The following is a 17,157-nucleotide window of genomic DNA, read 5'->3' as shown; positions in this document are numbered from 1 at the left end:
CGCTAATTTTTACTCAGTAGCTACAAAATTTAGTGGTTAATAAAATGCTCTTAAAGGGACATTTCTGAGTTTGCTGCAATGTTTAAGATGTTATCGACTAGCTAACAGATACTTTTTAATGATTCCAATTAAATATCAAATATATTTTTCTGCATAAAATATCAGTGGCTGTATATTAAACGTGTTTCTGATCGTTCTAATATTTGTACCAGGTTAAATTTCGTTTTATTTCCGAAAATAATTTTTTTCGTACGTACGAAATTATTTGAAGACGAAATCCAGTTTGGGCTTCTTACAAATATTAAGACGACCAGAAAAACATTGAATATACAGACATTGATATTCTAAAGAAGAAAATATATTTAATATGTAAATTAATCGTAGAAATATTTTATTAATCGGAAAAATCTTACAATGCAGCAAACTCAGGAATGCCCCTTTAAATTAACCACATTTTAATAATTTTCCAGGAAATACCAGGGCTTCTAGATTATGGTAGCCCCACTCCCATGGCTAGTGACATTCAATGTTGGGCTAGTAAATAACTACTATTGCCGTGCCCGATGGCTAGTGAATTTTGTTTTGGGGGGTCAAATGTTGCAGTTAACTAATTTGTAAATATGAATATCCTGCCCCCCCCCCCCCCCACGATGTTAGTGTTTTTAAACTCTATCTCCCACAATGTTAGTGTTTTTTAACTCTATCTCCCACAATGTTAGTGTTTTTAAGCTCTATCTCCCTCTTTAGGTGACATATCTGATTATTACTATTATTTAGTAAAATTGTATTAACTTAAAGAAAAGTAGGGCTAGTGAATTTTTAATCGTGGCTAGCAAATGTTTTAAATCACAGAAATTCTAGAAGCTCTGGAAATACTCTACATATCTCCAAACTGGCTAAACCGCACTTCGTTCCAGTGTGAGTTGTGGGCGGGACGTAGCCCAGTGGTAGAGCGTTCGCTTCATGCATGGTCAGTCTGGGATTGATCCCCATCAGTGAGCCTATTGGGCTATTTTTCGCTCCACCCAGTGCACCACGACTGGTACATCAAAGGCCGTGGTATGTGCTATCCTGTCTGTGGGATGGTGCATATAAAAGATCCCCTTGCTGCTAAATGAAAAGAGTGGCCCATGAAGTGGCGACAGCGGGTTTCCTCTCTCAATATCTGTGTGAGGTTCTTAACCATATGTCCAATGCCATATAACCGTAAATAAAATGTGTTGAGTGCGTCGTTAAATAAACCATTTCCTTCCTTCCTTATTGTAATGACACAAATCTAGGGTTCGACAAATCTAATATGCCTCAGTCCCAGCTAGTGAATTTTTTGGTCTGGGCAAGTGAGACTGGTCAAATATTCCTTCTCTTTTTTACGACACCATTAGAGCATATTGATTTATTAATAACATTTTTACATACAGTCTTACAGAGGAAACCTGCTACATTTTTCCATTAGTAGCAAGAGATCTTTTATATACCGGGGTATATACACAATCCCATAGACAGGATAGCACACACCATGTACTCTGAGATACCAGTCGTGGTGCATTGGCTGAAAAGAGAAATAGCCCAAATAGACCCACTGATGGGGATCGATCCCAGACCGACTGTGCATCAAAGCAAGAGCTTAACCACTGGGCTACATTCTGCCCCTGATTAAACTCTGCCCCCGATTAAATGTATTATAATAATACGTAAGAAATTAGCATTGAAGCTTCTGTGAGGGCTATATAGTGACTTTCTCAAAACATTTGTCGAGCATTGACAAATCATGCAGTTAAGGTATTTATCACTGAATGGGGGGCTTTCATCAAGGAACATACATGCACATGGGATGTTTCATTTCCGTGCATGATTTCAATTACAATAAATCTCACCGACTAAATTCACATTTCTTCACAAAGTTGCCTCCAAGAGTTTCGGCAGCATTATATTGATACTTGGCCAATTTCAACATTAACTGCCACTCTAATTCAAGACATCCCTATCTGGACTTATTTATCACAGTCTTCTCAGTTATAGCGAACAATGGGTTCTTTCTTGGGAGTTATCAAATGATGCACTGCCACCATTAGCAATTATTAGTGGTACATTGTGCCCGATCATCTCAAGCATTCAGGACATTTTGGCCAAATTCAGCAGTGGATTGCTCTTGCATTCAAAAGAATCGGACTGCTGCCTATTTTCAAAATGTGTTAATCATGCAGAAGAACTCCGGATCGACATTTCCAAACTTCAGCTTCATGTGACTTAAATAACTGCAGCATTTAAAAAAGTTAATAAAATCTTTGATGAAATTAAAGTAATTTTCAAGGATAACATTGATAAAGGTAGGCTTTGCAAGAATTACAGACCTGGGTCCTAATTTCACAAAGGTCTCTTAGGCTCTGCTAGACAACAAAGCATCCTCTTTGCAAGTCTTTTTGCATTGCACTGCAAGATCGCAAAGTTGCGAGAATTTAGTGAATTAGGCCCCTGGATTTTAACCTTCTGACTACTGCAGGCGAGATATCTCGCCCGACGTCACGTCAGTCGATATACTGTACACTGTATACAGTGCATTCCCCAATTCATATTTCCCGCCGTTTTGCACACAACACTCACCGGAAACGGAAATATAATTAAAGAAAAAAGATTTTTTTTCAAAATGGTGGCTTTTGTTTTGATTTTTTAAATTGAAAATACCTTGAAATTTTGAGTTCAAAAAGTGGGTTTTGGCAAGTATTTTCACTTGACAACAATGGCGGCACATCGCGGTCATTTTCAGGGATTGATAGCTGATTGTGACAGCTAATTTGATAATAAATTTGATCGTTTTACCAACAACGAAAATTACCAAATATTGCAAAATGAATCTTAGTTCAGGTTTAAAAAAAAATTCTGGTCAGAAAACCACTGTTATCGGGAATAATGGACATAAATACTGGACAGCTGGCCACAAATGCCCGTAAGTAAACGCAACTTTTTCGATTTTTTGCCTAATTTTAATCACCATTAGCCGATCTAAAATAATAAAAATTACAAAAAAAGACACGAAAATAATACTTACCGATTAATATATGAACTTTATTTCATGTTTTTATAAAACATTTAAGTGAATATATGTGAGTAAAAATTATAAACTTGTACCCACTCAACGTGGTTTTTGTTAAAAATTAATCCAGTAGTCTAAAGGATAAAATCATGAAATTTCTTGAAGGAACTCCGTTAAGATTAAGATTAAAATATGACTGGCACCAACATCACTGACTTGAATGATTGATAACACATTATGTCTGTCTCAGTTTATCAATTTATGAAAACAAAAATTTTTCAAAACAGAAACTGTATCTGTATTATGATAAATTATTATTATTATTATTATTATTATCATCAAAATTGACATTATATCTATATTATAATACATTTAGAAAAAAGGGTTGTAAATTGTACCTCTAAAGCACATTTATTTATTAAATCAACAGCTATTGGGTGTCAAACATTTGGTCATGTTTGACACATGGACTTGGAGGAAACCCACTACATTTTTCCATTAGCAGCAAGGGATCTTTTATATATGCATCATCCCACAGATAGGATAACAATATGGTATATTTAGCTTTTGTTGCCAAAAAGAGTCAACTCCAAAAAAGAGACTTAAAGTTTGTTTTGTTTAATGGCATCACTAGCGCACATTGATTTATTAATCATCGGCTATTGGATGTGAAATATTTGTTAATTTGAAATATAGTCTTAAAGACGAAACCAACACCATTTTTCCCATAAGTACCATCCCACAGAGAGGATAGCACATACCACAACCTTTGATATACCAGTCGTGGTACACTGACTGGAACGAGAAATAGCCCAGTGGGCCCACAGATGGGGATCGATCAGGATGACACTTTACTAGAGGGCTACGTCCCGTTCCCATTTCATAATTTTGACATATAGTCTTAGAGAGGAAACTACATGATTTTTCCGTTAATAGCAAGGGATTTTTTATATGCACTATCCCACACACAGGATAGCATATACCACAGCTTTTGATATACCAGTCATGGTGCACTGGCTGGAACGAGTGGGTCCACCGATGTGAATTGATCCTAGACTACTGTGCATCAGCCGAGCTCTTTACAACTGGGCTATATGTCCAACCCCCCGAGTCAAACTCAAATGCAAAGATCAAAAAAGTTATTTAGAATTTTTTTTTTAAATAATAAAAAATTATAATAAAGAAAGAAAGAAAGAAATAATTTATTTAACGATGCACTCAACACATTTTATTCACAGTTATATGGCATCAGACATATGGTTAAGGACCACACAGATTTTGAGAGGAAACCCGCTGTTGCCACTACATGGGCTACTCTTCCGATTAGCAGCAAGGGATCTTTTATTTGTGCTTCCCACAGGCAGGATAGCACAAACCATGGCCTTTGTTGAACCAGTTATGGATCACTGGTCGGCACAAGTGGTTTACATCTACCCATTGAGCCTTGCGGAGCACTCACTCAGGGTTTGGAGTCGGTATCTGGATTAAAAATCCCATGCCTCCAGTGGGATCCGAACCCAGTACCTACCAGCCTGTAGACCGATGGCCTAAGCATGACGCCACCGAGGCCGGTAAAATGATAATAAAACCACCCAAACTTCAATATACACCATCCCCACTGCCTATAAGTACTCACCACCTCCCACTCTCATGAAGTACTGCTCGAGATTGTCACAATCCAGTTTAGTCCGGCAGAAAATCAGTGCGCGATCCATATTGTGTTCTTTGATCGCCCGGATGCAGTACTCTCCCTTGAGAATCTTCACAGCCTCCGACACAGACTCTGAAATGAAAAGAAAGGAAATAGTTGTATAACAGTACCTCCGCACATTTAAAAAAAAAACTACCATACAGCTATTTGGTTATATTTTGAAACTTGGTTGAAAGAAGGAGGGAGAGAGAGGAAAGCCATTGCTGCCACATATACTATTCTATACTATACAATAAAGCAGCAAGGGATTCATAGATGGAATGTTTTATTTAATGATGCACCCAACACATTTTTTATTTACGGTTATATGGCGTCAGACATATGGTTAAGGACCACACAGATATTGAGAGAGGGAACCCGCTGTCACCACTTCATGGGCTACTCTTTTCGATTAGCAGCAAGGGATCTTTTATATGCACCTTCCCACAGACAGGGTAGTACATACCACGGCCTTTGATATACCAGTCGTGGTGCACTGGCTGGAACGAGAAATAGCCCAATGGGCCTACCGACGGGGATTGATCCTAGACTGACCGTGCATCGAGCGAGCGCTCTACCACTGGGCTACATCCTGTCCCCCAAAAGCAGCAAGGGATTCATCAGGGCTTCTAGAACTTTTATAAAATCCACTAGCCATGGGATCAGTGAATTTTTTTAATTTACTAGCCACAATTCAAAATTCACTAGCCCTACTTTACTTTAAGTTAATACAATTTGACTAAATAATAGTACTAATCGGATATGTCACCTAAAGAGGGAGATAGAGCTTAAAAACACTAACATTGGGGGTTGGGGTGAGGACAGGATATTCAGATTTACAAAATAGACTTAACTGCAACATGTGACCAAAAACAATTCACTAGCCGTCAGGCATGGCAATAGCAGTTATTTACTAGCCTAACATTGAATATCACTAGCCATGGGAGTAGGGCTACCATAATCTAGCAGCGCTGTATTCATAGATGGAGATCGATCCTGTGACCATTGGCACATCAGGCAAGTGCCCTGCCACTGATCTATAGTCCATCCCACAGGGAACGCATTTATATACTATGAAATTTACTATTTATTTATTTCTGAGCCAACTGATTTGTAAATTGCACACAAAAATAGCACATATATTTTAATTTCCAAAACACGTCAAAGCAAACTTTAATTATTTACAAAAATCATTCTGTATAGAATGATGGGATGGACTATAGGTTTCTGCCCCTCTGAAATGAAACAATTATTCTGAGAGTACTGCTAAAGCAATACATGTCCTCTACCAGGCCCAACAAACTTTCGTATCTATTAAGTTCAAGGTGCATAACTCTGTCAAAAATAGGTAATTTCCATGAGTCAAACTTGATCTGTAACAGTACATGATAAAGCTATAAACAAAATTTCAGCTCAATATTTTGAGGCATTGTAAAAAAAAAAAAAAAAAATCAATAAAAAAATAAAATAAAAATCTTGAAAACAAATTTTCATATCTATTTTGAGGCATTATATGTATATAAAAAAAATCTGGAAACAAATTTTCATATCTCCTAAAGCTATACACAAAATATTAGCTTGAGGCATTGCTATATGTCAGACAGACGGACAAACAAACAAACAGAAGGATGGAGAGGAAACTATAAACAGCACTTGATGAAAGTTAGTAACAATATCAATGAAAACAATATAAAAAAAGGTTTTGTTTAGGAGCCATTCAAAAATATATAAAAATTTCAGAAGCATATAAACCAGTCTTTATACTTTATCCTGCAATCACTAAGATGCGAGGACTAGATAAACTAAGTAATTTCTTAACATAATTTAATAGCCAAACAGTAAACAAGCCAGTCATTAACTGACCAAGTACATGAGAGCGGTGTCTGTGAGAGTGTTTCATTTGACATTTTGCACCTTTTAGCTGCTGGTTGATTAAATGGATTTTGGAAGTTAATAGCTGTATTGCCACCACAAATTGGGGCTGAAACATGTGCATGAAAGGCCAACATTTTCACGTCTATTGACCCAGTTAATAGATTGGTTGGAAGCTATTTTGATGACTAGATAAATTTAAGAAAGGAAATAGTGGAATCATCTCATTTAGGGGTCAACCTGACCCGATGAAAATTCGACTGATGTTTCAATTTTGAGCCGATAAAATTTGATGTTTGCGTTCTCCAATATCTGCATCGTTTGTTCTGGTGCGAGGTTTTGATAAGTGTTTGCACCAGAAATGGCCGGGCTAAATGGCTGGTAAAGTGCTTCTGTTCAAAAGGCTGTATTTTGGGACATTTAATGATTGATTCATTATTTGAATCATCACCAGAGATTGACAAATAACAAGATATGAATGAAAAAGATATGATTAATGATTTTATCTCCTGGAATAAAGCCAGATAGGAATTCTGTTAAATCAATGTAAATAAAAAAAATAAAAAAAAATAAAAATGTGTTTAAAAAAGCCTTAAATTTTTCATTTTTTGTGGAAAATAACTTGTTTGTGAGATATAATAATATTTTTCAATATTTTGTTGTGATTAATGAAAAATATATTTATTGGACTTAAAATAAGAATTTATGAGAGGAAGCCATTGATTGGTACTTTTGTCTGGGTTTTAATCCTGGTTTTGTTCTCGTTACACATACAATAGCAGAAACACACAAAATGGTGTGAAATGCGTTCACTACATGCTCAATCATGCTGCATGCAATGCACGTGAAATGCCAGTATGTGGACACATAAAAGTCACGTAACAGTGTCATATTCCTCGTCACATTAAGAATGCCACAACTCAGAGAAGAACAAAGGGAGTTCATGGTTCATGGGGGGACTTCGCAAAGCCAAGTTGCTAAGACCTTCAGAGTCCATCCATCAACTATTGGATGACTTGTTGAACGTCATCAACAGACCGGGTGTATCCGTGATCGACCTCGACCTGGTCAACGTCCCATTGACCCCATGCCAAGATCGGTAGATTCGACGACACCACCTCTGTGACCGGTTCAGAACTGCAACGATGACAGCAAGCAACATGATAGGACGTCATGGAAGGACTATCCATCTGATGACGGTCATCCGTCGACTCAGAATGGCTGGACTCGGATGCAGATGCCCGTACAACGGTAACATCATGACACTGCGACATCATGCTGCGAGACTACAGTTTGCTCTCCAGAATGGTAATCATCCACCAGCCTTTTACCGGAGCATTGTGTTCTCAGATGAGTCCCGTTTCTCTGTCTCCTTTGCCGATGGAAGAGCACGTGTGTACAGGAGACTCCATGAACAGTACGCTGATGGATGTGTGAGGGAACGTGATCAGTTTGGCGGCGGTTGTCTGATGGTATGGGGGGCAATCAACTGTGATTTCAGGAGTGATCTCATCATTGTCCACGATGTCCTTACAGCCCAGCGTTATGTTGACGTTATTCTAAGACCAGTTCTCCAGCCACTTTTGCACAGTCACCTAAGACCAGGAGGTTCCCTTCTGTTTCAACAAGACAATGCCCGTCCACATACTGCAAGAATTACCCAGGCATTCCTGCAACAAGCCGGTATCACCGTTATGAACTGGCCCGCTGTTTTACCAGATTTGAACCCAATTGAACACATGTGGGATGAATCAGGACTTCGTGTACGTCACCGCCAGCCACCGCCGTGTAACGTCGCTGAGCTTGAACAGGCGTTGGAGGAGGAGTGGAGGAACATTCCTGTGGCTTATTTGAGATGTTTGTGCCAATCCTTTCCCAGTCGTCTTCACGCATGCTCACGGGCCAATGGTGGACACACCAGATACTGACCTTGATATTGGGGGGTGGGGTGGGGGGGGGGGGGTGTGTGTGTGTGTGTGTGTTGAACTTTTCGATTACGAATGCAACTCGATTATTGATGATAACTGGCCATGTTTCCATGTGACATTATCTCATGAATACCAGTCATTAATGTCATATTACATTATCAATCAATTCATTAATAGTATGTCGTTATTTGCAATGAAAAGTTGTTTTTGCGTTTTTATTGTGTGTCAGTATATTATACTACATGTACTATAATTTGCTAGTTCATAAAAACTGCCCTTTTTCAGGGCTCAAAACCTGCCAAAAAATATGGTGGCCCAAATAATAATAATGGATGTTGGCAAATTAAGGTAAGTGAACCATAAACCACAAGCAAGATTTTAATGTGGAATAAATATATGCAATACAAATATTAATAGTGGCTCATATGTTATAGTTAGAAGATCGCCAACTAATGCCATTATTTTTTAATATTTATAAGTCACCCAAACGGGACATTGGTTGCATTTGGCGACCTGGCCACAGGCCGTTTCGAGCCCTGCTTTTTATGAATAGGATTCATGATGGTCGCTTAAGCACAGTGGTGTTGTGATAAATTAAACATGAAAGTTTGAAACGAGAGAGTTCTTTTACTAATATTTTATTTTAAGTCTAGTCTATTATTGATAAGCTGAGAGCCAGATGATTTGGATGTATCAAGAGAATTTAAAATATCTAACTTTAGTTTGTAACAACTCGATTTGAGTAAGTGATCATTAATGGTATATTGACCATTATCAGAAGCCCCTCAGTGGGCTGTCTGATAGCAACTAGGCTGTGTTATAAAGAATTCATTAAATGCATTGGCTACCTCCTGTGGACAATGACAGCGCACCATGAAAATCAATGGTCATGTTGTTGAACTAAAAAAACTGCAATGTTTGGGTAAGTAATGACACATTTTCACATTTTTATCAAAATATTGTGATTTAGATTTCCACACTTCATGATCAACTTAGCATTTTTCTGATATTGGCCCAAATAAATGGAGTGTTGCAATTTTCAGCTTTTGTCTTCATCTAATCTTTTAATGTATATCATATTAATTATTGTACTGGAAGTGGAACAGATGCACACAAATATGCATCTTTTATTAATGTAGTAAGCAATTGCAACTTTAAACGTTTTCCGTTACATCTTGCATTGAATAAACAATTTTGGTTAGTTGCTTGCACACTTAGGACCTCATGCTTCACGAGGCTCAATGGGTAGGTGTAAACCACTTGCACCGACCAGTGATCCATAACTGGTTCAACAAAGGCCATGGTTTGTGCTATCCTGCCTGTGGGAAGCGCAAATAAAAGATCCCTTGCTGCCTGTTGTAAAAGAGTAGCCTATGTGGTGACAGCGGGTTTCCTCTAAAAACAGTGTCAGAATGACCATATGTTTGACGTCCAATAGCTGATGATAAGATAAAAAATCAATGTGCTCTAGTGGCGTCGTTAAATAAAACAAACTTTATTTAGGACCTCACTGAGAAATGGTTTGACTGAAATGTTTTTTGCATAATCCTTAAATTGATTCTGAAAAGTTTTAATTCTTAAAGGCCTGCATGACCTTAAATAACCCCATTTAAATGTCAATCATTTAAGAGTAAGAGTCCATAAAACTAATTTCTTTTCAGGCTGTAAAACTAAATTCATCTAATTAGAACACACTCCAATATGGGGGAACATGTAATTATTAAATGCGAGTGTATATAATGATCACTCTGTCGTCATCCACAATAAAGTGCGTCGTTAAATAAAACATTTCTTCATCCACAATAAAGATATTTAAACCCAACAAATCAAAATGAACAATTTCTGAGCTAAATGCCAATCACTTATCTTGTTCAAATCACAGTTACACTGTTGAAATGTCTCAAGCCAATGTTTGCTAAACCAGAAGCAAATATTTACAGTTGACCATTTGAAATATTCATTGTGGTGCCTGTCTTCTAGCTGTTGCTTTGGTGATCAATAGAACAAACAGTCTGTGTTTAGCAGGATGGTCATTATTTCAGTGATTGCCTTCACACTCCAATCTCCAAGTATCGCCCTCACTGACGAGTTTTCACATGCAAATGTCAGCAATAGTTTCTCTGAGACCAGGGCATATACTATCATAACTGCATTGCAAATTTACAACAGGGATACACATGTAACAGGCGAATCTGTTTAGCAATATTTTCTGATACCAGGGCATATAGTATGATGGATGCATTGCAAATTTACAACTGGGATATACATGTAACAGGCGAATCTGTTCAGCAATATGTTCTGATACCAGGGCATATAGTATCATTGATGTAGATGCATTGCAAATTTACAACTGGGATACACATGTAACAGGCAAGTCTGTTCAGCAATATGTTCTGATACCAGGGCATATAGTATGATGGATGCATTGCAAATTTACAACTGGGATATACATGTAACATGTTAATCTGTTCAGCAATATTTTCTGTGAAACCAGGGCATATAATATCATAACTGCATTGCAAATTTACAACAGGGATACACATGTAACATGTTAAATCTGTTCAGCAATATTTTCTGATACCAGGGCATATAGTATCATAACTACATTGCTATTTACAACAGGGATACACATGTAACAAGCAAATCTGTTCAGCAATATTTCCTCTGAAACCAGGGCATATCGTATCATACATGTAGATGCATTGCAAATTTACAACGATACACATGTAACACGTTAAATCTGTTCAGCAATATTTTCAGATACCAGGGCACATAGTATCATACATGAAGATACATTGCAAATTTACAACAAGGGATATACATGTAACAGGCGAATCTGTACAGCAATATTTTCTGATACCAGGGCATATAGTATCATACATGTAGATGCATTGCAAATTTACAACGATACACATGTAACACGTTAAATCTGTTCAGCAATATTTTCTGATACCAGGGCATATAGTATCATACATGTAGATGCATTGCAAATTTACAACTGGCATACACATGTAACAGACAAATCTGTTCAGCAATATTTTCTGATACCAGGGCATATAGTATCATAACTACATTGCTATTTACAACAGGGATACACATGTAACAAGCAAATCTGTTCAGCAATATTTCCTCTGAAACCAGGGCATATCGTATCATACATGTAGATGCATTGCAAATTTACAACGATACACATGTAACACGTTAAATCTGTTCAGCAATATTTTCAGATACCAGGGCACATAGTATCATATATGAAGATACATTGCAAATTTACAACAAGGGATATACATGTAACAGGCGAATCTGTACAGCAATATTTTCTGATACCAGGGCATATAGTATCATACATGTAGATGCATTGCAAATTTACAACGATACACATGTAACACGTTAAATCTGTTCAGCAATATTTTCTGATACCAGGGCATATAGTATCATACATGTAGATGCATTGCAAATTTACAACTGGGATACACATGTAACAGACAAATCTGTTCAGCAATATTTTCTGATACCAGGGCATATAGTATCATACATGTAGATGCATTGCAAATTTACAACTGGGATACACATGTAACAGACAAATCTGTTCAGCAATATTTTCTGATACCAGGGCATATAGTATGATGGATGCATTGCAAATTTACAGCAGGGGATATACATGTAACAGGCGAATCTGTTCGGCAATATTTTCTGATACCAAGGCATATAGTATCATACATGAAGATACATGGCAAATTTGTTCAGCAATATTTTCTGATACCAGGATGCATTACTAATTACAACAGGGATACACATATCATGGGCTTAACAAATTTGGCAAAAAACACTTTTGAATTAGAAATTAACAATTACCTTTATATGTTTTGTGAAGTCAGGCTTGGCCTTTATGTTATGCAACATATTTATGGAGAGGCATTAGGATAGGCCAATGACCTGTAGCAAATCTACTTTACATTGATTACTTAAACCACATTTGTAGGTTTCACCCACAGTGCCCTCTTCTAGGTCTATTAGAAACAACAACTCAAAGATACAGGGTGATTCACCATTAATTTGCCAAGGAATTGTATAAGAAATGAATGTTGTCACCACTTTATTTGTTAGCCATGAGTGAAATCAGTCTAATCTTCAATTAATTTTGAAAAGACATTTTCCAGATGTTCACAATGACTTATGGCAATAGTGTAAAGGTTAGCATTAGTTTAAAGGTGAACATTATAATAAAGAAAAGTTAAAAGAAAAAAGACAAAAAAGAAAAAAAAAAAAAGAAAAAAAAAAGAAAGAAAAAAGAAAAGACAAAAGACAAAAAAGAAAAGAAAAATAGTCAAATATTAAGAGTTGACATTACATACGTTTTCATTTCCAATAAAGGCTAGTTCAATTTTATTTTATTTTAAACATAGATGGAAAATCCAGCTAAAAGGAAAAATAAAATGACGTCACGTACACATGTATAACGTTTGGTAATTATGACATACATGAATAGTCTTAGGAGGAAACCTGTTACATTTTCCAATTATAAACAAGGGAACATGTATATGCACTTTCCCCCAGACAGGACAGCACATACCACAGCCTTTGATATACCACTTTAGGGAATAGAAAGTTCTCTTTAAAAAAACCCCCAAAAAAACAAATGATGTTAACAAGTAAATGCTATTATGTATCCAGAAACTCATAAACTTTGTACTGATGCATTCGTCTTCTTATTATTATTATTTTATTATTTCTTTACTGTTATTTTTAAAAGCATTTAACACTTCATTGTAACCGATTTCTCCTAAAAAGACATTTACTTGATTTAGGTAACAGAAAATTCTCCTTAAAAAAAAAAAAAACACACCAAAAAAAACAATAAAAATAATTACTTTTTGATGTTAACAAGTAAAATGGATAAAACTCGTACTGATCAAAACTCCTATTATTATTTTATTTTTATTTTTTTGTTTTGTTTTTAAAAGCATTCAACAATTCATTGTAATTAATTTCCCCTTAAAGGCACTTAGCTACATCTCTGTTTAATTGATTAATTGTAGCATTCTGAGTAAAATGTATCCCAGGCAATATTTAGGAATTAAGTGTCTCTCATAAAATGCCTTAGCAAATATCATGTGCTTTGTGAAAACAATACCATTATCCAATTCTATTTTTTTAACATGGTTTTGCTGATAAAATTTATATTTGCTAAATTGAACACATTGTCCCAGTACTCAATTAAACATGGGACTTATATTACAAATTGCTTTCAAAATGACTACTATAGAAAAAAGAAGAAGAAAGAAATGGTTTATTTAACGATGCACTCAACACATTTTATTTACGGTTATATGGCGTCAAACATATGGTTATAGACCACACACAGATAATGAGAGAGGAATCCCGCTGTCGCCACTTCATGGGCTACTCTTTTCGATTAGCAGCAAGGGATCTTTTATATGCACCATCCCACAGACAGGGTAATACATACCACGACCTTTGATATACCAGTCGTGGTGCACTGGCTGGAACGAGAAATAGCCCAATGGGCCCACCGACGGGGATCGATCCCAGACCGACCGCACATCGAGCGAGCGCAATACCACTGGGCTACATCCCGCCCCTGACTACTGTAGTGTTAATGCCTGTGTCAGCCAAAACTATTGTCAGGAATAGTCTTCCATAGAGCTATCTGGCATAAAATCAACCCAACATTATGAGACACACATACACTCCAACCCCCATACTTACCCCCCACAAAAACAAAAAAACACACAAACCCAACCCCCGCCAAAAAACCCCACAAACAAAACAAACAAAAAAACCCAACTCGAAACAAACAAAAACCCAAACAACATGCCCCCTCACCTTCACCCTAAACAACACTCCTACCCAAACACCCCCACCCCCATATAAAAAACAAAAACAAACAACCACGTCAACAAAGCCCATCCTTTGTAAGCGTCACTGTACTATAATGCAGCAATGACTGTAGGAGTGGGTGATATTCTGACCAACCATGTTATCTATTCCAGAGTTTTAATCTTTCTGTTGTGTTGCTTGTTATCGCCATAACAGAACCGGAAGGGGGCTTTAGTTAGCAGAAGTGCTCTGCATTCTGCAGACATCCATCATACCAATTACACGTGAAAAACTCCATTGCCGTTCAGCCTGTCTGCCAGACAACATAATTTGACGTGACATCTAAATTAGGAGCTACATGTAAATCACAAAAGTGAAAACACACGAAAATCAGAATCAAAATGGCAGCCCATATTTGCATCATTCATCTATTGTTATTTGAGGCACAAGTTGCGATCTTTAATACCGGTACTACTGTAAGACACACATTAGATATATTTTAGTAGGCACATGGTGGGATGCTTGATGTGCAATCGGTGTGGGATCGATCCCCGCTAGAGCACATTGATTTATTAATCATCGGCTATTGGATGTCAAACATTTGGTAATTTTGACATATAGTCTTAGAGAGGAAACCTGCTACATTTGTCCATTAGTAGCCACTTAAGGGATCTTTTATATGCACCATCCCACAAACAGGATAGTACATACCATGGCCTTTGATATACCAGTCGTGGTGCACTGGCTGAAACAAGAAATCGCTCAATGGGCCCACTGACGGGGATCGATCCTAGACCGACCGCTTATCAAGCGAGTGCTTTACTACTGGGATACTTCCTGTCCCAGCAAGACTTGAGTAAATGCAGCTCAATGTTTGATAATGAACAAGGAAATGTTTTATTTAACGATGCACTCAACACATTTTATTTACGGTTATATGACGTCAGACATATGGTTGCGGACCACACAGATATTGAGAGAGAAAACCCGCTGTCGGCACTTCATGGGCTACTCTTCTCTATTACAAGCAAGGGATCTTTTATATGGACCATCCCACAGACAGGATAGTACATACCACAGCCTTTGTCATACCAGTTGTGGAGCACTGGCTAGAACGAGAAATAGCCCAATGGGTCCACCGATGGGGATTGATCCTAGACCGACCACGTATCAAATGAATGCTTTACCACTGGGCTACGCCCCACCCGTTGAAGAAGGTGACTTCATTGATGCTGTATTTTTACAAGATATAATTACGAGGGAATGCTAATACCCGAGATTTAGCTTTCGAGGTAATTTAGCAGATAACTATGTTGTATTTGATCATTAGACGTTAATGCTGGTTTTACTGTCATGTCACAAATTGAGGTTTACTGGCGACATGAAATGGATATTTGCAACCATAAAACCAGCATTAACATCCGCAAATTGTCGAATACAACATATTTATTTTGATTCTAATTCAATAAATCCATTTGAATTTTTTTTTTATATGTAAATAACCAAAACCAGGGGCTGTCGCAACTTTGCGATCTCGCAGTGCAATGCTAAAAGACTAACAAAGAGGATGCTTTGTTGTGAATTAGGCCCCTATACTACCATGTTTCCAGTCATCCGAGTTATAAAATAATTAAAATGCAAGCAAATTAAAATATATGTTTTTAGTTTTTGTATTTTATTGTTTTAATAACAACAATGACAACCATTACTACCAATTTCACTTACTCCGAATACTCATTGTGATAACTGGTGCTTGATAACGAGTACATTGGATAAATTCATGATTTGGCATAGTGACAGTTGTACGTTATTTACTTTGGAATTCCTGTCAGCATCCCATGTGAACATTTTAAAACAGCATTCACGTCATAAAGTTTAGAGGAACATGCATTTTGCTTCAGTAAAGATTCAACACTGATATTTTAATTGGTAAGTATGTCCAAATAAACAACATGAAGTAGCATATGAATATGTGAATAGGTTCTTGGGGAATCGCCAGAATTTCTGACACGTTAATGCTGGGTTTAGTGTCACAAATGGATTTGATTAGCCAATCAAATTTCTCATTATATGCAGACTGAATTAGAATACCCGGTACCTGTTATTAACAAACATATATATCTATATATCTATATCTCTATATCCATCCATCCATCCATCCATCCATCCATCCATCCATCTACACACCTGTTATTTGCAAACATCTATATCTATCTATCTAGTATATATATATATATATATATATATATATATATATATATATATATATATATATATATATATTGCCAAGTTGTAGATTTCCCCATGTTACACCTCAATTATTATTTAAACCAAAGAATTTAACATGGTTCTATTAGGTTGCTCAGACACCTGTTGAAAGTCACACAGTCCAGCCAGGCTTTACATTTCTATCAATAAATTAGAAACCCCCCCCCCCCCCCCCCAAACTCCAATAATTGATTACTTTATACAAGTTTGACTGTACTAGTAATGAACATGACAGTGCCACACTGTCAATATGACCATATTTTCCCCCATCAAAGCAACACAACGACACATGTTATAGCTGTTTACTGCTATAGTGACGATGCTTCCAGCCATCATTCATTCTAATATAACTTGGCTCGGTGGGTGATACCGCCAGCAGAGAGATCTCAGAGAAAACTTTAGCTATGATGATCCTGCAGCTCAGTGGCTCACTATTAGTGTGGGACATTCGGGGCTTTGCCATCGCACAACAATGACCGGCAATAGATATGTTGTCGCATAGAAAAATCTGCAAATCAAGGAGACTT

At 37.0% G+C, this 17,157-nt stretch overlaps 1 protein-coding gene across 1 annotated transcript in view; it reads right to left on the bottom strand.

The window, feature by feature from the left end:
- Positions 1-17,157, bottom strand: part of LOC121387992 (ATP-dependent RNA helicase DDX1-like) — a 461,008-nt gene that overhangs the window by 79,611 nt on the left and 364,240 nt on the right. The window contains exon 21 of the mRNA XM_041519183.1: positions 4,668-4,814. Coding sequence (XP_041375117.1) covers positions 4,668-4,814 — 147 coding nt within the window. The remainder of the gene's footprint in view (positions 1-4,667; positions 4,815-17,157) is intronic.

The sequence above is a fragment of the Gigantopelta aegis genome, chromosome 14, assembly GCF_016097555.1.
Source record: "Gigantopelta aegis isolate Gae_Host chromosome 14, Gae_host_genome, whole genome shotgun sequence".
NCBI classification, from domain to species: domain Eukaryota; kingdom Metazoa; phylum Mollusca; class Gastropoda; order Neomphalida; family Peltospiridae; genus Gigantopelta; species Gigantopelta aegis.
The sequence above is the reverse complement of the archived record's forward strand: the minus strand, read 5'-3'. Positions and strand labels throughout refer to the sequence as shown.